The 27,761-nt window shown below is 42.1% G+C and overlaps 2 protein-coding genes across 3 annotated transcripts in view; one reads left to right on the top strand and one right to left on the bottom strand.

Moving 5' to 3' along the window:
- Positions 1-374: 374 nt before the first annotated feature.
- FAAP20 (FA core complex associated protein 20) lies at positions 375-27,614 on the top strand. The gene is made up of 5 exons (XM_065650298.1): positions 375-563; positions 20,838-21,127; positions 22,076-22,211; positions 22,656-23,269; positions 23,722-27,614. Exons 1-5 carry the CDS (start codon positions 375-377, stop codon positions 23,792-23,794), a joined length of 1,302 nt encoding a protein of 433 aa, XP_065506370.1. The 3' UTR covers positions 23,795-27,614.
- PRKCZ (protein kinase C zeta) overlaps positions 24,817-27,761 on the bottom strand; it is a 32,459-nt gene continuing 29,514 nt past the window's right edge. For both annotated transcript variants that reach the window (XM_065649882.1, XM_065649883.1), the window contains exon 19: positions 24,817-27,617. In XM_065649882.1, the coding sequence (XP_065505954.1) occupies positions 27,530-27,617 (88 nt within the window). In that variant the 3' untranslated portion in view covers positions 24,817-27,529. The remainder of the gene's footprint in view (positions 27,618-27,761) is intronic.

Here is a 27,761-nt window from a genome sequence, read left to right as displayed (position 1 = left end):
TGTCTGCCTCAGTCATTGAATCCCGGCCAAGAATGTGACCAACTCCCCAGGCCGGGCTCTTCCAGGAACAGCGCCCGGCCCCCTCCGCTCTGCGCGGAGCCGCGGCACCGGCGGGCGCGCGGGGAGAGAAGGAGGGAGGGAGGGTAAACTCCTGGGTTCACGGACCGCCGCGCCGCCGAGGAGGGGCGGTCGGGCGCCGGCTTGTTCCTCCTGCTTTCTGGACAGCGGGGAAACGCCAAAACGCGTCTGCCTCACGCACACCGCAAAAGAAAAAAAAAAAGCCCTGTCCGTCGCAAAATCAGCTTACAACGCCCAAGTTCAACTTTGAGCACACGCCCCCAAGAGCAGAAACCGCACGCGTACAAAGACGATTCATGGCTGAAAACAGCACATCCTCAGATGCACAAAGTGGCGAGCGGCGCAGCCAATGCACCCAGCGCCGCGTGCGCATGCGCGCCCCGCTCCCGACACACGTGTCGCTCGTTCAGCTCACGTGCGACGCCTGCGCGCGTTTAACACCTGGAAGGAGCGGGAGGCGCAACGGCAACGCAGGTGTGCGCCAGGTAGGTGAGCTACTCCAGCCCTCGCTGAAGTAGCAACGGGGAATCAAGCAAAAAAACCCCACATTCGCCGCAAACGCCGGTGGGCCGGTGCCTCCGCTGCCAGCGCAGAGCCAGGGGCGAGCGCCCTCTACCGGGCGGCAGGGAAACGGCCCCGCCCATCGGCCCCGCCCATCGGCCCCGCCCATCGGCCCCGCCCATCGGCCCCGCCCATCGGCCCCGCCCATCGGCCCCGCCCATCGGCCCCGCCCATCGGCCCCGCCCATCGGCCCCGCCGGGTTTGTCGCGAGTTTATCATTCTGATGACATCTCTATAACATCGAATTTCAAAGCAAAAAAACCCCCAAAAACCAAACCTGGCTTCTCCCTTTTTTCTAGAATTTTAAGTACAAACATAAGAAATGAGCTTAAAAGGCCTATTCTCTCCAAATTCTGTCAGTTGTACATGCCAAAAAAATGCTGGAGAGCAGTTTCACACCAGTACAATTGTTTAAAAAAAATTGTAATGCAAGCAGCTTTAAGCATCATTCATAGTATAGAACGATGAGTGACACAGAAATGGAGCATTCACGTGGCCTCCTCTAAAAGAGTTTTTGCCATTACAGTAAAAAGCAGAACAAGCAGGTAGATCAGGACAAGAGGAAGAACAAATAGACAAATATCCAAACGCTAATTAAAACAGCAAGCAGAAAACAACAAGGTTGCAATGTACTCAACGTAACGGAGCAGGGAATGCAGCAAGCTCTCATATTTTATTTGTATTTTTATATTCCGAAATCCCATTCAGAGGAAAGAAGTGTCACAGGATTGCAAAAGAGCTTTGATCTTGCAACTAAATCAGCATTTCTCCAGAGAGGAACCCACTCTCACATATCCAGCTTAAACATCGCTTTAAAGTACTGCAGGGGAGTTCAGAAAATCCAAGAACATTGGTCTGAGTCATCACTTGTGTCTTCGTGTGCTGAGAGAAGACACTTCAGAGAATCTTCACCACATTGCTTTGTTATAGAAAGCCACTGTTGGCAAGAAGTACCCTCTGAGTTTCTGTTTCTACAATGTACCACACACGGATTCACTGATCCGCAAGCAGAATTTTTAGGTATTACGACAATAGCAAGGTCTAAAGATGCAATCTAACACTGTAGGCCACACAGTCCTTGTTGATTCCTGATGCTACGGAGGTGGCCACGTTCAGAGAAAGCACAGCTTGGAGTATTCTTCACTGAGTAACAGGAGCAACTAAAAGGTTTTAGTTAAGGATTATTTTCAATATGCCACGTCTTGATAAAATGAAGGACATCTCTGACGTTCCACTTCTTCCCTCATTCCCAAAGCAAAGGCTTTATTAGCAAGAAAACCCTTCGCACCACTCACTTCGCAGAGAAGTTCTGACTGTGGCAAGGGACAAGTACCCAACACCCAGGGAAGCCACCAAACCATCAAAGGTACTTAGGTGCAAACAGCAGCAGAATCATTCCTTAGATGGATTTAGTCCGGTTTCAGTCATTTTTTTTTAATTCACTAAAATATAAATGGCTAGATATACCGAAACATATTGTATGGAGTTCCTGATTCTTTTAAAGAACAAAATTAATGCTTGCGGGAAGTTTCGATAGCAATGGAAAAGCTGTTTAGCTCTATAAGCTGTTCTGGTTTTTTGGCTTTTTTTCATCCCTCCTCTTTACTCCTCCCAAAGAAAGAACAGTAGTAACTGCAGTTCATTGTCAGAGAGGTGCCATTCCCCTTCCAAATGACTTCTAAGCAAATAAATCACTGCATCGTGCAACAGATTGTTTATGGGTGGAACTCATAAACCGGAATTCCTGAAGCAGAGGGGTCTACCCGAAAGACAGGAAGGATGGTCTTGTGGTTAAGATGGAAAACTCGGGACATCTGGGGTCTATTCCCAGATCCCCCACAGACTTCCCATTGCCTTGGGCACATTGTTTGGTCTCTCTGTGCCTCAGTTTCTGGATCTGCAACATCCAGAGCGTGACCGATTAAGAGTGGCAGATTCTGAACCTAAATCGGTGATGGGACAGAAAAAAAATTCTCAAGTCCTATAATAATACAGTAATAATACAGTAAAACTTCCATTTCTTTATACCCTACTGACTGCAGCATGAACCAGCAGCGGGGCAGGAGCCGGGGGGGCAATGGGAGCTGTCATTTGGGATTAAGGTGGCAGTGGCTTCTGAAGGCTCTGCCTCCCCTGACGACAGACTGTGAGCGCTGCGCATCTTAAAATCATACTCATCTTTCCCCTAGTAACTGTTTGTCTTGCTCCAGTTCCAAAGGCCTCTAGCAGGAGAAAGCGGAGGGGAAAAATATCTCAGAGGAAGGGCCCTCACACCACAGTGTTTTTCTCATTCTCTGCCTCTTCTCCTCCCCCTCTCTGTTGGCTTCAAGGCCAACAGCTCCTGGAACACAAATACTCTTGTAAACTTCTGAACCACACAGCCCTGTGGTGGGTGGGTGTTTGCTCCCTGCCTGCCAGTTCCAATCCACCCACAGATTCCAAAGGCCCAGAACAAAAAGCAGACTCCGTTTTTTATATTTAACAGGCCATTTGTTTCCCTCCCCGTTGCCTTAATTTGCAGAACTTGGTGCCTCTCACAAGTATCATGTCCCACCTTTTACCCCCAAGAGGAGGGTATCATGTTTATGCATATTTTTATACAGGCATATGAAAAGTATATTCTAAGCGAATTCACCCCAGTCCCCATCTGGTTTCAGATTCTTGCTTAGTCAGGAAGAACTGGGGATTATCAAGAGCTGTGCTGCATATTGCAGCGATTTGACAAAATGGTTGGGAAGGGCCCGTTGTGAAGAGGGAAAGTAAATGAAAAATGAAAGCAAGGCTGCAAATGTGACACATCAAAATTCCTACTGTAGCTCATGTTAGACGGTAAATTCTTTATAGCAACGAACATCTAATTTCTCCATGTTTGTATCATACATATTCATTTCTAATTGTGACATTTCGATACTGAAGTAAAACAATTTCTGCATGACCAGGATATTTCCTTCCTTCCTTTCCTTTTAAGACCTTCAGGTCACATGTTTGTTGATCAATTCCCTCACAGTGAAACTGAGGAATGGCCAAACTATCCAGAACCTGCAGAATAAGGTTTCGAACTCTGTTGAAAAAGACGTATCTGACAGCCCGTCTTTTTCAATTAAATATTTCAATTTTTCAACAAAACACAGATTTAGCTTACAAAAAATTATCTCACAAATGTGTACCATCTTCTTATCCTTCCGGCCAAAAAAAAAAATTGAAACATTTTTAAAGAGACCGCAATTTTTTGTACATATTTCTCTTAGAAATGTACTGAAATAAGTGAATTGTAAAACATCTAAAAAGTCACAAGAAAAAAAAGAAAAGAATCAGTCATATTTAAGATGAACCAAACAAAAAAATTCACTGTCTGACAAGGTCAGCAATGGACTCATGTCAACACAAATGTTCTCTTTTTTTAATTAACGGAAAAATAAACTATTTACACAATGCCTTGCAGGCCAAAGAGATCAGTGAGGTGGTTGGGACTTCTGTGGTATTTACCACCTATCAAGTCCTACCATTTTCCAGGTCAGCTTTGGGATGTTTCTTTCCAAAGTACAGAACCTCTTGATCGATAGTCATCGATACACATCTCGTGTTCCTCTCTATTCCTGATCCTCAGGGATAATCATCTAGGATAAGATTTGGCCGTTAAGCTCAGGTTACAGCAACAGATGCTTTTTGCTCCCGACGTGCCAGGGAGCAGCTTTCCTGCTAACACCATTCAGCAGGCTCTTCAGAGCAAAACTGTCTGACTGGAGCGAACTGCAGAACCGGCTCGCATCATCCAACATACATCCATGATTAATGTACGTCATGAGCATATAACCTGCTTAACACACAACTTGCTCTCACACCTAAAATTCACATTGAAATTGCGGGAGATCATCAGGCATCCTACAAACTACAGGAGGTGGAGTGGCCGTTAAAAGCTCATGAAAGAGCTCTCCACCTTTTAGATTTTTTTAGTCCCAAGTTGCCTGGTATGTTGCTCAGGGCTGCCCCTCTTGCCCACACACTCTGCACCTACATGCCCCAGTGGATGCTGCCAAACACCTCATTAAAAAAAAAATTTAAAAGCTCGCTCCTTCCAATAAAGAAATTAGTTCACTGGAAAACGTCAGAGCCACAGAGATGAATACAAGCTGGAACCCTCAGGATTCCCAAAGGAGCTTACGGGATAGACCTGTTAGATGAATCAGGGCTGCACAGACTTTTTGTCATTTATATTAACATGGAATCTTTCATTTCTCAGCATATCCAGCAATAAGCAAACAAGGCATATCACCCGACAGAGGAAGGGATAAGAATGCCAAGCCAAAGCCTTGTCCTGTGAAATGAGCAAGTGAATTGCTGCTGTCTGCCCTCAGCTTTTCCCCTGGCATGGTTCTCACGCAGGCTGGTACCAAACAGTCACTGTCACCATTCTAGGGATCAAAAATCAACACATTTAAGACAAAGTTAAACTTAAGCAAAGTATCTCCCCTAGTTCAGGGCTTACAGCCATCTAGTGTATCCCAAAGCAATCAGTATCAAAGGAAACAATCGTGCCAACCTTGCACTACAGGAGTTACTGACGAGCAAAACTCAGCTTTGAGCTTCACTGAACCAAGTGGGTTCCCTCCCACGCAGGCTCCGCGGTGCAGGAGCTGTGGGAACGCTGCTCTGATCTGCTGCAGCTGCTGCGGCGGGTCCAGGGGCAGCAGAGCTGCGCTCACACCCAGCGTGCAGCGACTTGCATGTGCTGCCACTCAAACCGCTTCATTTCCATCTCACCTGAAACCCACCTGCAGCTTTAAGGCCAAACATTCCCTTCCCCAACAGCCTCTCACGGACTCCAGGGAATTCACGTATCTTTTTTGTAATCTCTTCCATCTTTAGGATAATTTATCATGGTATCCATATTTTGCAAATAATATTGATGTGCTTAAGTGCACCTTTGCTGGAAATACTCCGCAAGACCTTATTATCTGCTAGTTGGGTTATCAGTAAGATTCTTGTGTCTTTTCTCTTGGTCTTTGGTACATACTTTGCAATGGATTAAGATCCAAAATCATGGTGAGGAATGAGCCCCATGATCTGCTTGAAATTTATGATATCTACCCCTTGTTGTAAGGTGATCCTCTATCTGCTGGTCTGACATATGAACCTGCAATTTATTTTAAAGGCCTGTGTCTCCTATAAATAACACACAGAGCACCAGGCACTCTATGAAGATAAGTGCTTGCATCATCACTTCAGTAATTCAGAATGTGCTGTCCTAAAAATCTGGAATTTCTACTCTTCTCTCACAAATTCTTTTGGGTTGATCTCATATTTATTTTATTTATGGGCTTTCTGAATGAACCTGTGATTAAAGCATATGCACACCTCATTAGCATAATGAGATTTTTCTTACCAGCATGTAATGAAAAAGACATAAATTCATACTGTCATTTTACAGCTGTGGAACTGGGCAACAGACACACAACTGGGTTAAGGCCACCCTGCAGATCTTTTTCAGAATCCAAATCTTTTACCAAGTTAAAATCAACTGCTTTAACTTAATGACTAGGGTTTTTTCTAACAAAACTCCACTGATATTCGTAGAACAACTCCCGAATTAAATGTATGTGAGCAGAGAATCCAACACCAAAAGACAGAGAGCAGGTTGAGATGTGAAGGCAGCAGATTCTCAGTCTCAGTTTCCGCAGCCGCCCTGTTCAGCTGCACGGAGCAGAAAGGCAGTTGGGATGGTTCAGCAGGACTCGCAGGGTGCTGCTCAAACGGGCTAATGTTACAGACTTGCCGTGAGAATCACTTCTGTTTCCAACAGTCCTACACTTTCAATACGCCCTAAGTCTATATGCACACCACGTGTATAGAGTAGACCCATGGACAAAAAAATGGCCTCCAGAATAGCGAGGGTTTAAGATAATTTTAAACAAATGGTGAACTCCTATTCATAAGCTTCTATACCATTCATAGGTATAGCATTTGTATTTAAGAAAGTAACGGTGGCTGTGAGAGGAAGGATTGCAGGAGAGGCCAGCCTTGCTTAGACTCCCCTTTTTCATCTGCACCCTTTCAAAAATTTCTGCAGGATTTCTTTTCTGCGTGGGACAGGCCTGCGAATGCTGCTCTCTCCCTTCTTCCCGCTGTCCCTCGTGTAATCTCAAGCCCATCTTGAAGCAATGATGGTGTCTGTACAGTGCGTGGGGCAGCATGTCCGTCGGTCCATGGGCTCCCACGCCAGCTGGCACCTTTCCCTCCCCATTCCCTGCCTTCTGGGGCCAGCGCTGGACCCACACTGTTCTAGTAATGAATGCAACCTGTTCTAACCAATGTGAAGCTTATTTGTGAGTGTGGAGCTGCACTCAATCGCCTGACATTTCACATTTCTCACCATAAATCTGGGTAACACTTTATTTTAATTACTGGGACATTTTCTAACTTTTATTGTTTCTGGCAAACACAGGCAAAATGAGCTCATTCATTATATAAGGTATGTGAGCTATTTCTTCAGGGGAAATTGTGTTCTATATTATTCTTGCCATCCAATAAGATGCCATTCACCTCTCTTGTAGATGTCATTTAGTATCACACAGACTGAGAATAATTAACTAATCTTTCCCTGAATGCCAGATACCTTGGAAGAAGATCCATCCATCCATCCATCCATCCCTCAATCCATTCATCTTTCTGCACTTCTAACACACCCAATTAATGTCAGTAACTAAGGGGCAATACAGCTCATGACCTTTTCACATTTCCTCTCCAAAATGGGTACAGATACCACCTTGAGATGATACAAAGGAAATGCCACACTGGAAATCTCACACCCCAATTTGATTTCTTCAAGGACTGGGCATCAAACACTCCACTCGGGGCCCTGGAGGGAACCAGAGGATTTTACAAATGCCTTGAAGGCTCAATGTAAAAATCCCTTTATATTCCACCCCCAGCGAAGTTCTATAACTTCACTAAGATGAACAGTACTAGAGACTGGAGAGCTTGAACTCCTCTAGCTCTCCAAGGTCACATCAGTCAACCTGCAGAAAATCACACTCAGCATCTCTGGGCCTTACTGGTCCCAGAGCAATCAGTGCCAAATTTCAAATGGAGTCCAAACAAAGATTAAGTTTGGACTCTCTATCTCCATAATGATAATTTAGGGCCAAGATACAGTAGATGCTGAACACTCTGCAGGCAATATAAACTCTCACTTGTAAAACTAGAACATAACTTTTCAATTAGTGGATTCGGACTGGACTGGAGAAATCATAACTCAGGCTTGTTCTTCTGACAATTGTTTAAGCGTCAGAAATCGCCTGCTGCTCTCGGACAGTGGAGCAACGCCTCTCCCCTTGTCTGCGCATTCCATCCCCTCCTCAGACTGTACCTTCCTTGTTCATGCTGCTGAGCCCGAGATGATGGAATTGGCCATTTGCCCAGGTGGAGGGGAAAAAAAAAAAAGGCAGTTACTGTAATGGAACGGCTTTCTGACTTTTCTGAATACACTAAGTGAAAATCCCATGCAGATAGCACAGAGCATGTTTAATGACTCACACTCCGCATTTTCACCAGGGAAAAATTTCAGGCCTGCACTCAGTTAAAAGATGGAAATTTTTATAAAACTTCCATTGTGGTATATTACCATCTGTTCAGAAATTCGCAAAAACAAAATCTAAGTAAGTAAATTGGTTGATTTTCTTTCTTTTTCCTGTAGTAAGAGCTTTCTCATTTATAGATGAGAAGTGAAGCTCTATGGGGGGGATGTGAGCATATACAATTCAGCACAAAAAAAAATATAGAGACTTCAATCTAATTGCTTCCTGGCTTTGGGCAAATTTAAGTCCTGAAAAGTAAACTGTTCTATACATTATGGCCATCTTCTCCTACAATGATCAGTAGTGTTTTGTATCAGTCAGGGAGTGAGAGAATTGTGTGTCTGTAAGCATTAGCATGTGCTCAGCCCAAAAAATCCTTCTCATTTGAACAGCCTCCAAGGTCTTCTGATGAGACAACTCTACTGAAGAAGTGTTCTCTCTCTTGGGAAACAAGCCACTGAGGATTTGGATGAAACGTGTATAATAACACAAGATTTCAAGTTTCAGTTGGAGGAAAAAAAAAGAAATTGCAGTCAGCAAATTTTGCCCCTTTCTCTTCTCCTTCATTCTTTCTAATGCTTCATAAAAACACATAACTTTTTCCGCCTGTTTTTAAGCAAGAACATACATTTCTTTCTTTTCAGAGAGCTGGGTTCTTGGAACTTGTACCATTTTCATTTAGCTATTTTTACCCGCCCTGGTCCTTCCTGTATCCATGGAGCTTCATCAAAACATTGAATTCCAGTCTCTAATGACACAACCTTCCCCTTTCCTTCCTGCTCTTATGTCACCTCTCATTTTCTCACCGGCTCCGTAGCCTTCTCTGATTTTCAGACTTTTTCTGCTGTAGGCTTCCTATTTTCCTTATGTACTTTGTAACAGCACTGGCCTCTTCTCTACAGTCAGGAATATTAAGAAGTCACAAACTTCTGCATAAACGAGCAAACACCCCCCCCACCTGCCTCAGCTGAGGAGAACACCTTCTCTTCTGCCCTACTCCAGGGAAAAATCTGACTTCAAAGATCCAGTTTTGTCTTACATCGGCATCAAACTGCAATGATTTCACTATAATCACCCTATGAGAGTCTTATCTGCCATGTTCAGTGTAAATCAGCTACAGGACAGCTATAGTGAAACAAATAGACTGATTGTTATGTGAAATTCAGACAAAGGGACAGTGATGTTTATCCAACAACTTCACTGATGGTATTTAACAATTAAACACGAGATAAAAGTGCTATTCGATGTATGTCTGAAGTTGCTTAATGAATTAGCACTAGCAAAGTACACATCATAGTCCGGCCCTACGAGATCTTTCCACGTGCATATTACACTTTGCTAACACTGTACATTTCTGCAAGACAGAGATCCTGTGGTGTGTGAGCTCTAAGGGTCAGGGTAGGAACAGCAATCTGGCAGGAACATTCCTTGCCTTAGAAAAAAATTGAACTGCAAATGGAATTAATTTGCTGATTTGCAGGAACAATGAAGTCAAGCAACAAAACTTAGCAAACCATATTAAAAAGTATCCTCACAAGTATTTTTGCAGGAGACAGAGGTGTTTATGAACCAAAAAAAAAGAGGTGTAGAAGTTACAGTTGCTCTAGGGCAAATTTTAACTCGTTTCCCGTCCTTATGAGATTTCTCATTCATAAAAAACTGCTAGCTGACTTAGCAGTCATTGCACCAAATGGGACTTTAGGTGCTTCTGAGCATCTGTATGTATTTTTTCCACTTGTCCAACTAATTTTCCATTTTTGATTAATTTGTCTTAATTTTATCTGTTTGTCTATATAATTAGAGTTATCTGGAACATCAAGACAAGCCTTTATCTCAGCAGGAGTATGGATAGCAAAGAATGCAAGGTCTAGGCTGTCACAAGCTCCATTGCCATTCTCAGCTGGCAATACCAGAGAAAGTTCTGGATGCTTTACATCATGTTTGATCCTGAAAATTCAGAGTCCTTCCAAAAGGTGTCACTGAAGTTTCTAGTCAGGTTTGCTCTCAGCACACAACATCCTCAGATTCAGAGTAAAGGCACTAAGTTCATCAGTTTGAACTCTACACTGACGGAAGAAACTGGCTACTGGATCATGTTCAGCACTAGAAATAAGAGGACAGCTTTGCCCTGACCTACTATGTTGCCTACCTTAAAGCAAGTTTTTGTGTCATGCTTTTATTCCTTCTCAAACCCTTCCTCAAAAGGAGTTACCCATTGAAATTGCCTCTGTGAAGAGAGACTCTTTTTACTCAGCAGCAAAAACAATGAGGTCCTTAGAAGGGCTGGCTAGAAAAAAAAAATCAACAAGTTCACATAGATGCTTTGCCATTTTTGTCCATTGCCCAATGCTTTTCCTTATATAATTGATTAATAAAGTCCCTGAAATTCCTCTGGAGATATGCCAGGCCACAGATCCTGTTCTCATTTTATTTTAGTTCTAAGAAAAGCAAGCAAGAAAAAAATCGCTTCTAAAAAGTTTCAGCTACTATTCCTGACACTTCGTTCCCACAGACATCTATCAATAACTGAGTAACTAGAAGGTCTGATGGATTTGTTTCCAGAGGTGCGCGATGAGTTGAGTTTGTTTGCCCTGGTCTCAGTCACCTGAGTCAACAGCCATCCAGATTTTTTTTTAATGGATTTCATTGCTACACGGCTTAAGCAAATAGGAATATGCACATTCTTATTTGAAAGCACTTCATGTGCACTACAAACACTTCCTTATACCTCCGTGTTTCCCATCCTTCCCAGTGCACTGGAACACTGGCTTCCAAAGGCATTTGAAGTGCCCATGAGTCTGTCTAAACAAATACACAGGCAGATAATCTAAACCAGAGCATTCCCGTCTGTTGAATCTCCCCAAAGCTGACGTTTGGTAATGACCATCACCTCCTAAAGTGCAGGCTGCACCTCCAACCGAAGACAGTGCCAAGCATATTCTAATTTTCATTTGCAATATTTAACTTGGCAAGGCTGGGTGACAACTGCAGAGTAGAAGTTAACAGCCAGTTTGAATCACTATTAGCGTGCCAGGAGGAGGGGGTGGGGAGGGAAATAAGACCAAAGTAGCTGTGGTTTGTGAGCAAGGGAGGTCATTTCTGGAAAAATAACATGATCCCAGGGAGATAAACAGTACAGGAGATAAATCAGTAACCGGGCCAATCATGAAACACGGGTTCTGCAAATATTTCACTGAGTAATGGAAAGGGAGCTAAGGAGCAAAAGCTTATTGACTCGCTCAATACACCACACTCGCAGGGAGTATACAGTCTCTAGAAACATGACACTGGCACAGGGCTGGTGGTCAGCTCACTCCAAGGGATTGCTACACTGAATATAAATCAGTCAACGAAAGATAATTCACACAGTTATGCTTAATATTTGTGTTGTGAGTGGCTGAGCACAAAGAGCTCTGCACCTCAGCAGAGGAGCTTGTGTAGCTGATGCTCTACAGTAAGTCGCGGGTTACCTGCTTCATCTGGTAACGTCCTCCAGCGGGGCTTCAAAGCACTTACGGAAGTTACACTGTACTGACAAACTGAGGCAAGAGAAAGAAATGAAGTAATTATCTCAAAAAGCATAGGACGTCTGGATAGAAGTGCAGATTTCCTGTGCTTTTAACCAGTCGTGAGTGCAATGTTGCATCGAGCCCACGCATGGGATGGAAACTCATCAGAATCAAGGATCGTTATGCAAGCAAGAGGACATAAGAATGGTAAAACGCATTCATCCAGCAACTCACTTAAGCCACAACTCAGAACAGGAAGTTTCACAGTCAGACTTTCAATTCCCACACCAAGTTAGATCAATCTAAATCAAATACATTTAAAAGAAAAAGCCTTGAATGGAAAAAACAGCCTCTTTATGCCACCCACTACCAGCAAGATTATTGTTCTTCTTTCAAAACTATTTCTTATTTAAAAGCTACTTGAATTTAGAAATCCAGGGATTGGATTATTTTCTCTCTGTTTGAATCTTCACACAGGAAAGCTGAGTAATTTGTACAGTTAGTTTAAACCAAGAAAAAAAAGAAGGCAGGGAGGAGAATGGCCCCTCCTGGACTAAAATAAATTTATGCTGATAGAATAATTTTGTCAAAAGCCCCACAGGAACAAACACTTTAAAACATCTTAAACCAGGCCTTATATTCCTTTTTCCCTCTCTTTCAAAATCTTACTTCTCTGTTCCTCAATAACTTTGGGACAAAGCCTTTGTGTGTTGACATCAAACATTGTTGGTGATATTTTCAGCACAGAAATTGCTGGAATGTATCACATAAAGCACCCACTCTCCTTTTCTGGACACTGGCCATGACTAGCTGCTTCACAGAAAAGTTTAAGACACTTCAGGAGGCACCGATCCAAAAAATACATCCCTCCTTCACCACCAAGAGTTAAAATGGTTCCCTTGTTTCCTCTCTGATGTTGCTGTATTTTCTTTTAAAGATCATCACTATAACAAATCTGGGCATTCTTGCTAGCCATAGAAACATCCCGTCATTTCTGAATCCTTCCATGCTCTCAACTGTATATCCGGCAGTACAGTTAAATATATACATATATATATGTATTTGTGCTTCGTGGGACACATTGCCAGCTCAAGTCTGTGCTTCCACACAGAAAGGAGCTGAAGCAGGAAGGGTCCACTGCTGCACCCTCCCCCTCTTTTTTCTGTGCCTTTATTACCAATGAAGAATATCAGACATGACAGCCCTGGAGACTCAAGTCCTTTGTCTGCACAAAAGGTCCGGTTCTGTCAGTGAGAGGGTGGGACTTCACTTTTACACTATTTCAATAGTTTTGATCAACAATGCCTTGAGAAACTTCCAGGAACCACCAGCAAAAGTCAAAGGAATGAGCAATATTAAGACTAACTAGTCAAGGTTCTCTCTGAGAACTACCAAGGAAACCAATTAGGACCAATTGCATTTGTCATTTAGGCTGGAACACATCTGAGACCATGGAACTGCTTATTTATGGGTCACTTAAAAATAACCCTATAGAAAACAACCATTAAGTTGCTATGAGCACATACTGGATTTGAAACAGCAATTAAAGTTTCTCATTTCATTAGCAAAGCAGTCTGTTAGCAAAGCACGCTGGTCCTTACCAAACAGCTAGAGGAGAAAAGGGTTACCGACATACATGAGCAAATGGCAACAAAATCTGCTGGGCACTCTGTTCCCTAGAGTGATTTTATTATTATTTTCCACTAGAAGCAATTCCACAAGTACATAGGGGTCAGAAAAAGAAATCTAATGGAAGCGGTTGTGAAACCATCCCATCTACTTTTACCATTCACATGGAAAAACACACTAAAAGAATAACAGGCGTACACTGGGAAAAAGCCCCTAGATCAAGTCCTTAAACTTTTTTTTTTCATAATTTTAAAGGAGATATAGTACATTCTGCATGTGTAAATTCTCCAGAAGTACTGTCGCTTTAAAGTCAGAATGTAACAAAAGCTAGCAAAATTGCTTTAGCATCTGTAGCACTTGACCCTTATTTAAAACATTCTGACTGTAAATTTCTGTAAATTATTACATTTAATGTCAGCGATATCTAATCATGTCCAACAAGACCTGGTCTTTATTGTGTAAGGTACAACACTGCCTGTAAGCAGAGCTTCTGCTGATAAGTTTGCGAAGTACAGGAGCGATGTGGAGATGAAATGACTCACACAAGTTGGTGAAAAGGCCAGCTTCAGGTTTCTCAAAGCAAAGATCAGTCTCTATTGCACTTTTCTGCCTCCACATCAGATGAAAAGACAACATTGCAGACTAACTAGAAATATCTGGCTTTAACCCAGTATTAGCTTTTATTGCTCCTTAGACTACAGACACATCCTAAGACAGTCAAAGAGCATTTTGGTAGGCTTAGTATCTATTGTCCTCTCAAAGGTGAGGGAAGTGGTAAAGCTGCTTCTTAACTGTTTATAAAGGAAACCGGGAGATCCTTTGATAAGATCCTGTCTTCTTTCCTGCCTCTCACTGTATTCACTGTGCAACAGGGGAATTTTAGCTTTGCATTCCCTGTCCTGTACAGCAAAATCCAAGGCTCTGAATGGGACTCCTCTAGCACTCAAGACCAGGCTCTTACCCATTAATTCTCTTGTTCTTTGTAACAGCAGAGAGACTTCTACAACACACCCAATATGTATCTGGTGAAAATTGTTACCAGAATGTTTCAAACTCAGGCTCCCTCTCTGTAAATTGACCCAGTGTCATGGACATATTCTTCTGAACTCATTAAGTGTAAATACATGTGTAAGGCTTATTTCTCGACTAGATAGCTTATAGCTGTCTCAGACATGTCTATTCAGTCTGTGCTACCTTATCCTGGTACAAATGGGTACACAGAGTCTTCAACGATTGCTAGTGAGTAATTACTTAGCTAGAAATTATGATACTGTATTCGTAGAGAGTCTAATCACATCTTAACACTGTGTTCTGCAGAAATTAATAGAGACAAAGCCGAAAATAATACTCACCCACAGAGTCTAAAAATAAGCAGCAAAATTTCCCCTCCTCGTTTCTTTCTGATTTTCATTTCCCCTCAGGTGATGACACCATTCTCCTTTCCGGCTCTCCTGAAATGCATCATGTGCTCTGGGTCACTCACTGTTCTGGGGAAGGTTTGGGTTGTTTTTTTTTTAGGGTTATAGTATTGGGATGTCCTGTGTACAAACCAAGGGTCTGCTTAGCGGACCAGAATAAACAACCTGGTCTCAGACCTACCTCAGTGCAGACAGTGAAACTGCTCAGGTCCAGAGGATGGCAGCAGAAACGCACAGCGGTGATTCTCTGTGCGGAGGGCACTCTGCGCTCCACAGGAATAATGTCACACTGCCAGATGCACACACCATTACGTTCTTCTAGTCCTGAAGGAAAAACACTTTAAATTCAGTAATATACAATATTCCTGTTAATGCGAGACAGGAGACTGGCAACATGCCACTGAGAGCCAAGCAATGGAAAAACCAGAGAACTAGTACATCCCACAATGCGAAGCAGACAGACCTACTGTCAGCTGCCTCCATCCTTGGGGCCGGATGGTCCAGGCTGATTTATGAGCACAATATTTACAACTAACACACATGAAATACGTTACGAGTAGAAATAAATTTCCTAACATGCAAAGAGAACAGCTAAGATGAGAGAATGCATATGGTAAACTAGGTGAATGTTTGTCATGAACGGTGCGGTACTAAAGCCAGAGTGTGTCTTTGGGGCAAAGGAGACGGAATATTTGCACTCGAGTTTATCAATGCTCTGGAAGACACGAGCTATTAGGCAAAGACTTTCAGAAAGATGTCCTATCTTTTTATTTTTTCTAGTGAATTCAAAGCTTATGAAAGACACGGTGTTGAAAGCCCTTGGGAGTAAAATGCTGCTTGAAAGGTATATTAGTCTTACACCTATGCAAAGACCCAGTGAGCAACAGGCCAAAGTTCAGTTTCCAGGTCTTGCATTATCTCAGGCAACATCCTCAATTTTTGTGCACCTGTGTTCTATCTCATAAACAGGTGTAAGTATGAAACAAGACAAGAAAGAGCTACTTTAAGTCCAGAAGGGACCATTGTAATTAAGTATTCTGACTAAATGCATCACACCACAGGCAGCAGAAATTCCCTGAATTAAGTCCTAAACTCAATAAATGATGTATGGAAAAAACCCAACAATACACTATAACACTACTGCATTTTATAGTCAAGTCTTCTAAATTAGTCCAATTTTGTATTTCTTTTATCTACTTAAGCACTAATGAAGGACAGAGAGAGAATGAACATGAAAAAGGAAAGAATTTAGGAAGGGTAGCAGGGGCATACCACACATTTCCAAGACATTTCCATACTGCAACAAAATTATTACACCACTAGATTGCAACTAAAATACATGCTTCTCAGTTAAAAGCTTTATATTTGCCTCCACAGCTTTCGTTATACTTTCAGATTTACTACATTTTCTTTCTAAAACACTAGCTAGTCCCTTAAAAAATTGCAAAACTAACTAAACTTACTATCCACATCTGTTGAAGCAAGAAATAAATACTCATCTGTTGAATTACACTCTGTTTTAAGCTGATTTTATTCACCATTCTAGTTATGGATACCATCATACCACATGTGCTAGTTCTGGTAATTTTGCACCACTATTTTTTGGTTTCATGCACATAAACAAGACGTGATTTTCTATAATTACTACAGCTATTATTTATGGATTTTTTGTTGGTGGTGGCGGTGGAGCCCTTTAGCATGTTGATGTCAAGTGAAGGAATGATACCCAGCAAACAGGAGGAACTCAGACTGCTATAGGCTGTAAGACTGAGACATACACACACAAAAAGGCAACAAAAAAACACCGAGAAAGTAAGCAAGCAAGAAATATGACAACCTCGAGCCATATTTGATCCTAAATCCAGAGCTGAAATCCTTTAAAATATGGGGAGATTATACAACTCCCTCAGCATAATTCTAGATTGGGCCACAGAACCCATGGCTTCATGCCATCAAACCTAATCTTTGTTTGAGATCTGAAACATTCTCTCCAACAGTTTTCAGCCACATTGCAAAACTGTGAGAGGAAGATGAAAGGCAGATTCTCCCGCCCCTCTTACACTCACCCCAGGGCCTCGGAACATCAGGACTTGATTTAACCAAACATGTACTTGGCCAGAAGACTGATGAGCGATACTAGGACTGGACTGACACACACAAGACTTCATCTGATTCACAGTTTTCCAACACTATCATTATCTTTGTACTGTAGGTGTTTCATTACCCAAGAGCAAAACAATATTCCTTTGGCACACCTCCTACAAATAGGGTATGGGAAGGAAAAGAAAAATTACTTGCAGCATCTTTACGTGCAATAGTAACAGTCTCTTGATGCCATCGTCAGCCATGGCATTTCATTCACACAGAACGCTTGTGGGCACATCACATGTGCTTTTCCATTCAGTGTATTTTTAAATGTTTCCCAGGAAACCGTTTCAATACAATATGCCTCCTTGGCAACCTGGTACCCACAAATGCCATGCCAGTCTCCCTAGTCCTCTTTTTAGGTCTTTCCATCTCAGCACATAAATGTCACAAGGCTCCATTTTCTCCATGCAGCCCCACATGTGCTGAGCTGTCCTTACACTTGAAAAGAGAAGGCTGAATTGAAAGGCTGAGCCGTGCACCGGACTCTGCACATTAACGAATTCAGGCTCTGGTAAGCTACCGGAGGAAGCAGGTTTCAAAGACAGTGACTTTTCATTGAAAAGACAATGTCATCTACAACAAAAATTAGGGAGAGCCTACAAAACTGTCTCCACTCAACGGCCTTTCTCTGGAAACAGCAACAAGCCTGCGCTTCTCAGCTTGAAACTGCACGTCTTCTTCATTCTCCTGACTACGCTGAAGGAAGCCTTACACAGCTTTTGGAATTTTGTGGCTTGCGTTGTAATACATCACAGTGATGAAAATAGTCAGGTTTTCCCATTTCACTACAGACAGTGACCAGCACTAATAAAAACTGCACATGCCTTAGCCTCAAGGGGGCACATTAAAAAAAACCAATAGCTCATGCATGCAATTGCATCGGGCTCTGAGAGAAACATAGCAGAAACTATGCCATCTCTTCTTCATTGATTACTCCATTACAACAGCTGAAAATTACAATTTTTCCAGGCTATAAAATGCCTAGCACTCCAAATTCTACACCAGCAGCAAAAATCTCCTCCCTGTCTGTGAGCTGTTCTATCTGTAATAGAGACCCTGCATTACCAGGCTTTCTAATTCTTCCAAAATGCAGAAGCTCTCATTCAATGTTGCAGCTGTTGGGTAGGAAATCAGAAATAGCAGAAGGCGGATTAGTTGATAATGTACCAGTTCTTCCCCAGCAAATGCTGGCACCTGCGTTCTGCACTCTCCTCTTTCCCTCGGCTCAGGAAAAGATCACTTGGTTTGTTTGGCAGGCAGTTTATGGGCTTTAGTGACTGTGGAACTACGAAAGGATTAGAATTTGTTATAATAGCCCCTTCTTCCTGAGAGCAAAAGTTAAAACTGAGGCCCACTTTACAGCAAGAGTCAGGGACCATGTAAGTAAAGATTAAGTGTGTGCAGCTCGATGAGACTCTACAGGGAACAGATAACTACACATGCTGGCACTCCATTTCAAGGAAATCCTTAAAGATAATCTGTAGCAGCATTCGAGCTTCCAAAAGCTCCAGTCCCTTGACCACTGGCTCAAATCCAGTCAAGGCTGCTGATGATAAAGGCTGCTCTCTGCAACTCTATGAGAACTTTTTTCTAAGATCACAAAACATTCAAATTATTAAAATATGCTAGACCTAAAGTTGAGCAAGAAGTAATAGGATTTCTGTATCAGTGGAGGAAACAGGACAGATGATCTTGTGCAACGTGGCAGAACCAGGAACAGGTCCTATTCTATACTTCACCTTCATGCTGTAAATATGTTATTAGTTCTGGAAAGATGCAGATGAAAAATACTGAATGTACATAACAGACAAAGATTTCTAGAATGCTAGTTTCAAATCTAGTTACAGAATCAGAGAAAGAATGAAAACATTCACTGACACATCTGCTCTCATAGATTGTAATGGGTATACATTAAACAGATAACAATGAAAAAAATGATCTTACAGCATCAAGTTTTTAGTTAAATCCACAAAATACAAAACCACCTACAAGCTACAGTTGCTACAGAAGCAAGGTTTTTCCTTTTTGCTTTTTACAATCAGCACCTGCAGTAATAATTCTCACTATTCTTTTTATTATATTCTTTCATTTGTGGCACTTATTGCACAATAACCATTTTTATGCTCGCCCATAACAAAGCTTTTACAAATGCTATAATGCGTGACTCACAGTACTAAGAGTACCACACAGCAACACCTTTAGCACAAAAACCAGCCTGCAAGTCTGGTTGCTGTTTCAGGAGAAGTCCTATCTAACCAAATAAACCATTGGTACAACGCATGATGTAGGAGCAGAGGATTGGCAAGGTAGCGTCCAAGGGGTCGTAAGACATATAAAACTCTAACACAAACATCACACGAACAAAAAGAAATCCTGTGGCACAAACAATCGTTAACATAGAGACACCTAGAAATATGTAGAGCCCTGCAGACATTAGCTCAATCTCATGATTGCTTTCACTGGCCCTCAGATTTTTTTAAAGCGAGATTTTTATATTGTTTGCTGCCGCCAAGTGGCGATAATCAGTGCCGTGCCTTTTATTTCATAGCAGTCACTAACGCTGGCAAATAAAAAAACAGAAACGAGATACTTTTTGGTTTGTCTTCTTCAATTAGCATCAGCAGTTGTGAAATCAAATTTCTAACCCTCCTCTGCCATCTCATTGTCCAACCACTTACATGGCTGATCCCTCCTTCAACCTACACCGCTGCTTTATTGATATACACTTCCTCTTGCTGTTCTTTGCGTCTGCTGCCATCACCAGCTTTCTATCCACAGCAGACCTAAAATCTTCAGATTCAAATTCACCCCTCGCCTCTGTTCAGCTCACTTTGTCCCACCTGGAACTTTTGGGAGAATCCCTTTGCCGCCAGCGAGGAAAAGGAGCCGTAACCAATATTAATACAGGAAAACATTAGTCTGCATGACAATGATAGGCTTTTCCATTGTCATTTCTTTCTTCCTGAATTTCGTTATCATTTTAGTCTGCCTATCACATAGAAGAAATGCCAGCACTCTAGCATGACTATTGTTTTTAACTGGTTTTATTTTTCAGCTGGGATATCTATTGTAGAAACTTACACAGTTCCCATTAGTAACCAAACACGTTACACTTCTAAGATTTTTATCCTCACTCCTACACAAAAAGGAAACCTATTAATGCTCTTTTAATGTTATAAAATTAGTTATTACATAGAGTAGAAGACTACCTCACTACAGATACCTGAGTTAGCGTAGGAATGCTGTAAGCTGGACTGAGCCCGAGATCTCTGGCTGCACTTCAGCTGGGGTGGCTGGCTCGGCCTCTCACCTCTCGTGTTAAATGTACCAACGGCTTTCAAATGTGAATTTATGAACTCTGATATCCGAATGGTTCAGATCTGTTCAAGACATGTAGAAACCCAAGTCAGCTGTTACTTGTTCAAGGACACATGGTGTGAACAGTGAGGTTGTCCCATGCAGGGACAGGAGTTGGGCTTGATGACCCTTGTGGGTCCCTTCCAACTCAGGACATTCTATGATTCTATAATTAACACTAGAAGGACGGGTTTCTAGGCGGACAAGCACCTCGCAGCTGAGGGCACTACAGGCCCCATGGAGCTCAGCAGGGCACTGGAGAAAGGCGGGTTTCCCTCAAGGAAAGGGCAGCTTTCTCCTCAAAGAAAGGGTAGGTTTCTCCTCGAGAAAAGGGCGGGTTTCCCTCAAGAAAAGGGCGGGTTTCCCTCAAGAAAACGGCGGGTTTCTCCTCAAGGAAAGGGGAGGTTTCCCTCAGGGAAAGGGCGGGTTTCTCCTCAAGAAAAGGGCGGGTTTCCCTCAGGGAAAGAGCAAGTTTCTCCTCAAGAAAAGGGCGGGTTTCCCTCAAAAAAAGAGCAAGTTTCTCCTCACGGAAAGAGCAGGTTTCTCCTCACGGAACGGGCCAGGGAGGCGCGGAGGGCGGAGCGCCGGAGGCCCTGCCCTGGCGGCGGGCCCGCCGGGAGGAGGACGAGGAAGAACCGGCGCCCGCTCCGCCCGCGGACGCCAGCGCTGTTCCCCGGCGAGGGGGAAGCTCTGAGGCCGCACCGCCCTTCGCGGGGCGGTCGGAGGAAGCGGGGCCCCGCGCCTCCGCCATGTCTGAGGATGGAGCCGCCAAGCTGCGCCTCAAGCCCAGGAAAGCGCCGGCAGCCTGGAGCCGGGAGCCCAGCCCTGGCCGGGAGCCCCCCCGGCGGCGCCAGTGAGTCCGGGCCGGGTGGGATGTGGCTCCCTCGGAGGGGCCGGGAGCAGCGGCCGCCTCAGCCGCCCGAGGCCCCGCTCTGCCGGCCGGAGGGCGCGGGCTCGGGCCGGGAAGGTGCATCTGGGCCTTCGAGCGCTCCTGCCACTTGAAACGTTTCGTGTCGCTCGTTGCGATGGTGTTAAAGGCTACTGCGTAAAACAGCACCTGTGGTGCGTTTGAAAGATTGAGAAGCCAACCGCAAAGTAAAGAGCTTTCTGCATGTTCTTTGGCACAGAGTAGCACCAGTGGGGACAGAGCCCATGAGAAATGTTAACACGTGAAAATTAAGTTTTCTTTCATCAGAACAAGGTTCGCAGGAGAGCAGAAATAATTCCTGTTTTTTTTCCAGCCCTTGGGAAGGGGAGGGTCGAGGAACCAGTGAGGGGGTGGGTTCTCGTTTCTCCTGTTCTCATCCTCAGCTGTGCCCCTGCCAAAAACAGGGCTCGAAAGGCCCAGCGCTCCACTTGGCTCCAGTTGCTTCTCAGCGCTGCATCGATCCCAGGCAGTGACCGGAGAAAGCGCATCAGGAAGAAACTGGAATGCTGGAAATAGAATCCTGACATTAACAATCCATCCTTCTCATGAAATTCTCTTTATACAGCGTTACTAGTATATAAACATTTTAATGCTTACTTAACCTTCCTGATGCGTTCCTAGGATGGATTAGGTGAAGTTGTGTAGAAAGATAGATAAGTAGTTTCAATGGCCAAGCATACACGTGAACCAGCAGAACTGCCATCAAGGATTTCTGTGCTCAGCAGGCGCTAAGGTGTAAGGATAGCTCCATTTTTTGAAACATTATCGTTAGGGGAGAGGTAGATCAAGTTAAGAGACAAATTAATAGCAATGCTGAGTATTTTCTTCCCCTTCTCACACCCTCAAATGCTTAGACAGTCTTTCTCTTTACAGGGCATTGGCTGACAGATGTTCCTGGTTTGAAAAAGACAACACAAATGAATGTGAAAAACCCTGGATTTTGTTACTGAAAGATTTACAATGTGCAAATGGGCAAACAGTGCCCAGTTTTCCAGAGTTCCTTGGAAAGGTAGCGTGCTGGATCCCTGGTGTCTGCACTTTGTGTACTCCTTACAACAGTGACAATGAGTGATGTCATTATCAGGAGAAACAACCTGAAATAGCTTTTAAATATATTGGTTTCCAGCTCCTGATAGCAGTGTGACTTATCATAGCACAGAAAAACCACTCCTTCTAAAGTTGTGGGTTTTTTTTTTCCCTGTACAGCAGCAGGTTGTTGTTTTCATCCTTAGTCTCTATGGAACACATCAAAAGAGTATCCTGTTGTATCAGTTTGGGAAGATGTATATTGCATAAACCCCAGGAAGTTCTCAATTGCTGTACAAGCATGGGAGACAGTTGTAAATAAAATGATATTTTCTATAATGTAGTTTAACCTTCTCAGTATTTGTTATATGTTCAGCTGGGTTTTATGTATTGATTGAACTGCATTATATGTATGTGTGTTTTACAGAGTTCTGAGGAAGAAAGTCTACAAAAACAAGAAGTCTTTACAGTCAGAATGAAAGACTTTCAGTGGGTATCATTCCCACCTTTTTGCAGAGAGAAACATCCAAAACCGCAGGATCTTGGCTGCCACCAGCTAACATGGAGCCAGATCCACCACTTACACAAAGGACGAGGCCAAGCAGATAAACTGAAGAGTTTACCTGCTACAGCTGAGAAAACATGCTGTGTAACTATTCCAGATCAAGCCAAAAATGTGGTTGGGGAAGACACAGAAGGTGTTTCAAAACTGGAAGCAAGTAAACTCACTCAGCCCAGAAATTCTACACGTGACTTGGCCTCGTCGCAAAGCTCTGCAGAGGCTTTTAGCTCTCAGCAGCAATGCAGAGGGACTGCAGAGGCCAGCAGGAAAAACAGACAGGAAAGTGGTGGGGAAGAGCTTCAGATACCAACAAATCAAGGGAACGTGTCACTTGGTGAGGCCACCTCTGTCCCTGCAGAACAGAAGCCACCTCTTGTGAACGGACCTGGGACTGAAAGCTGCAAGGAGAAGACTGAACAGAGTGAGGGATCTTCAACTCTTGACAGTTGTCCCATGTGTCTGATTCGTTTCAGTGGAACGTAAGTTTCCTTTTTTTTTTTTTAATAACTTCACAGTATACAAAACCCAAAATGTTTCTGGATGCTTTATCTATATACAAAATAATGAAAATAAAACTTCTACTGTAAAGTACTTTTAAAATGTCAGAATTATTTCTAATTCAGTTTAGAAGTTCATGATTATTAGATTATATTACTTCAAAAGAAAGCTAAGTCTGATCTTGCTGGTGAACCTTACTACAATATGCAGAATTAGTATTTTTAAATACATAAGTATGAAAAGACTTCTCTGTGAAATTCGTATCATATTCCAAAAACCATTCCAGTGCAGCATTCTTGCTAGTTAAAAGCAAACTTGCTTCTGAGCAGAGGAATGACTTACCCATCCAGCTACTAGAACACTTCAGCAATTGCTTGGGAAATGAGTGAAGAACAGTGGCGATAAAGACTTGACTTGGTTTCTCTATTTGCAGACTGTCACAACTGGATATCGATGGCCATCTCGCTCAATGCTTGTCTGAAAGTGCAGATGATGTAATGTGGTAAATGCAGAATGAAGAGCGAAGGAACAAGGCCAAGGATGAACCTTTCTCAAAGGAAGAAGGCGGCAAGGAAGCAGGTCCTTGTCTCCATCTTCCTTCAGGATCACAAACCAGGAGCTCAATAGAAACTAAAGTGCCACCTGCCTGTTTGCAGTCTTTTAAATCTGCTGAAACGTGTAAAATAGCTGTAGTGTTGAAAATGGGGCAGTAGAATGTACCAGAGACCCCCATGAAAATCAGACTTGCACTCCTGGAATCTGGATACTTCTGAAAAAAGGTACTGTTGTAAATCACTGAAGAGCCTGTTTCATCTGACACACCATAGTTCTGAATCTTTACATGTATAAGACAGACTGAACAAAATAACTTATTTCATCTAATCCAAAAGTTTGCTGACTTTTTTTTGTCTAAACATGTAACCTGTGAAAAAGTTTAATTAGAAAGTCATTCAAGCTTAGCATTTTAATATTGAAGTCAGAACTTACATGACTGTACAGTTGGTTCTGTGAGCCTATGTTAAAACACAATCCAGACCAAATAAAGGGTGTGCATGTCGTCTTGTCTTTCTGCAGGAACAGTTAAATTCCCAACCTTACTTTGCAGGTGTCTCAGTCTGGTCTACAATTAACTGTAACATTCCTCCTGCATGTTTCACAAGATTTAATGTAGTCAGTGAGCCAAAACAGCTGCTTTCCAGCCCAGTTCCACCCCGCCTTAGAAACCATCACCATTGGAGAATAAAGAACACCTGGGAGTCTGGTTTGGCTAGAATGGATTCAGGAGATTCATCTGTTTTGGTAACTTCTTAATGATAGCAGGTAAACATTTTGTAAGTTTGAGAAAAGCAATCTTTGCCATGAATGACAATAAACAAAGGAGTGCAACTCAAGCTGTTCATGGATCTCAGCAAACCTCTGCCTGGGACTCAAAAACCTGCAGTTCAGGTGTGATCCAAAGATACAGAATAACCACAGAATAGTCTTAAAATCCAGGAAGAATCCTATAGATTTAATTTGCAATGGGTTCTCTTTAAAAAGTGCACATTGGACATAGCTCAGTTTACTGATAATAATAACAGTCTTATTAACTTCTTCATTAAAGTCTTTTAATAGATGTGCAAGAATATAAATGATCTTAGCTGTTATGGATTAGTATACCATCTTCTGCACAATTAAAACCAGTCAGCAAAGATCCCAACTAATTAATTATACAAAACTACAAGAACATATTTACTGTTTTACAATCATTAAATTAACTAGAATTTTCATTTACTATTTCAAATAAGACAACTATATATCATTACCAGATCCATTTGTAATATATTAGGATTTTTTTTCCAAACCACACATTTAATTACATCCTTCATTTTCTTTTATTTATAAAACAAGTACTTTATATAAAAAATTTCCCCTTCATCATGAACAGAACATTATTCAAACACTTGCACATGAGCAACCAAACTTGTATCCAGCAAACTATTTGGCAACACAGCAACATTGTAAATGCCTGTAAATTTTTTAAATAAAATCAAGTAGTCTTTACAATGTTTGTTTAGCAAATGTCTTCCGTTCTTCCTTCCCTCCCTCCCAAAATGTTCTGAAACCTAGAAAAAAAAAAAAAGGTTAAAAAACCCCCCAAGCCACATTTCTAAGATTTCCATGTTGAAGTGGTGTGCCCTGGGGTGTCAGCGGACAGACTGATCTGTCCTTTCCGGGCAGGAGCTGCCTGCACTCACTCGTAACTATGGATTTGTTTTATTACCAGGGGAGCTCAAAACACTGAAAGAAAACTTATTCAGGGTAAATAAAGTAATTGCCAAGGAGAAGGGGAAAAGGACTAATTTAAAAATGTCAGATTGCATTTAAGAGGTAAATGTTTCCTTTAGTATCTAAAGTCCAGGCATTTGAGGCAAATACTTCTTACTGGTTAAGTTATTTAGTGCTGATTAAAACACATTTTGCTTAATATGAAAAGCTACAGTCCAGAGAGAATACCCCCAACTTAAATCTGGATGGGATTAATATGACAAAACCACAGGTCTGCATAATTGTGGCTAATGCGGGGATACAAAATATAGATTGTTAATTAATGAGAACTGAAAAGTTTTATACAATGTTTTGGCAGTCTGGTCCTAGCACCTCATGACGTGGATGTGAATCCGCAAGATGTTCAGCACCTAATGCAATGCTGTACCCTGAGAAAACCGCATGTTCATGGAGAGGAAGTGAAAGCCTTGCGATTGATCCTGCACGGGACGCGGGTTGCTGAGACGGCCTGGCACAGGGATTCTCCTTTTCTCTGCCTATCTGAGTGGTTTTGTTGTTGTTGTTTTTCCCCCATCTCTACGACCCACACAGAGTTAACCCAAAACGGAGCAAACAGCAATTCTGCCTCAGCAGTTGTTACTTACAGAGGCAGGTAAATCTTCACAAGCATCTCAAGTTCCAGGTGGTGCTGCACACGTACTAATCCTCAAAAGGTGGAGACTCGAGCTTTTCCAAGCTGCTAAATTAACATTTGTGATGTTGCCCTTTCCCTGCCCCTGGTACCCCTGCCCCACTTTCCATGAGAAGAGATTTGATCGTTATTCTTTTGCTTTATCCAATTTCTTAGGTATTCATTAAAAATTCTACTTTGATGCAAATCATTTTACCAAAATATCCCATTCTTTTACGTAGAATGATCAGTTATTAATCTACACTGAGTAATTGTAAGCAGACAGTTTACCATAAGTAGGAGGTGTGCTTTATCAGGAAAGTGTATTTCTTATTATGGTTACTCTAGATTTACTATTTCAACTTTAAGGCTATGCTTTATTATGGTTTTGCTCTATTTCTGAGTACTTGGATAGTTGATAAAAATACTTTTCAAAAATCTAATATACAACGCAACATCATTGTAGGTATAGGCACTGATTAGGTATTTGCAGAACTCTGTGTGCAAATTTAGTTTTCTTCAATCTAGACATTTTGGTAAATTTGGAGTTTAGAACAACAGATTTTCAAATTGATACTGTAAATTCTAATTTGGAATTAATATTGCTGAGTCACTCTGCATTTCAAATTCTATAAAGATACAAATGAACATTAGGCTGCAGCTGTGAACTGTATGTTTCATATGTAAATGGTCACTTAATATTAACAAGCAGAACTTACCAGGTTTAAGAACGTTCCAAATATGTAATAGTTCTTCAATGCAGTTTATCCATTTAGGCACTTAAATCTTGTACCCAAATTTGTTTTGATTGCTAATAAAACACAACTCCTTTTAAATATATCTGAGATGTTTAGACAGGTACCACTTGTGAAAAAAGGCATCAAAAATAAGCTTCAACACCACCGTAATATGTTTTATTCTTCAGGATGTTACACTGAAATATTCTTCAATTGGTAGCTCATTGCATCAAATGTTCGTAGAAAGTTTGTAGATCTCCAAGTTGTTCAGAATCTCCTTGTCCAGGGATGCAATGAACATTTCAATCCTTCACAAAACAGGCACAAAATGCAAATTCCTTCATTAATGAAGCCAGTTGTGTCAGTGCCCAGAACTTTCGAATCACTAAGTGGCGGAAGACACCCACCAAAATCCTCATTTCTCTTTGATTTTCAGCAGCAATTTTTTTTTTAAATCATTGGTCTCCATCCAAAATCTTACAGTTCCCCAGCCTCGCATGCATATACTGTAGTTAAGGATAAATTTAAAGGTCAATCACATTGTCCACGCCAAAGGTGTTGTTCCTTCATACTGTTTCTTCTGTTGACAGCAACAATGGATTAATATATTCAAAGCCTTCAAATTCTGACTGATCTATTCGCTTTATTATATCTCTGGAAAAAAGAAAAAAGTATTTTCAGTTTTATCAATTGCAAATACTATTTTTGTTGCTGTACTATTTTTTCTTGAAATAAAGTACCTTACAGAAATGTATGTATACCAGGTTGTACAGAAGCAACAATAAATGGTAAACAAGT

This window comes from Caloenas nicobarica, chromosome 22 (genome assembly GCF_036013445.1).
Source record: "Caloenas nicobarica isolate bCalNic1 chromosome 22, bCalNic1.hap1, whole genome shotgun sequence".
In the NCBI taxonomy this organism is placed as follows: Eukaryota; Metazoa; Chordata; class Aves; order Columbiformes; family Columbidae; genus Caloenas; species Caloenas nicobarica.
The sequence above is the reverse complement of the archived record's forward strand: the minus strand, read 5'-3'. Positions and strand labels throughout refer to the sequence as shown.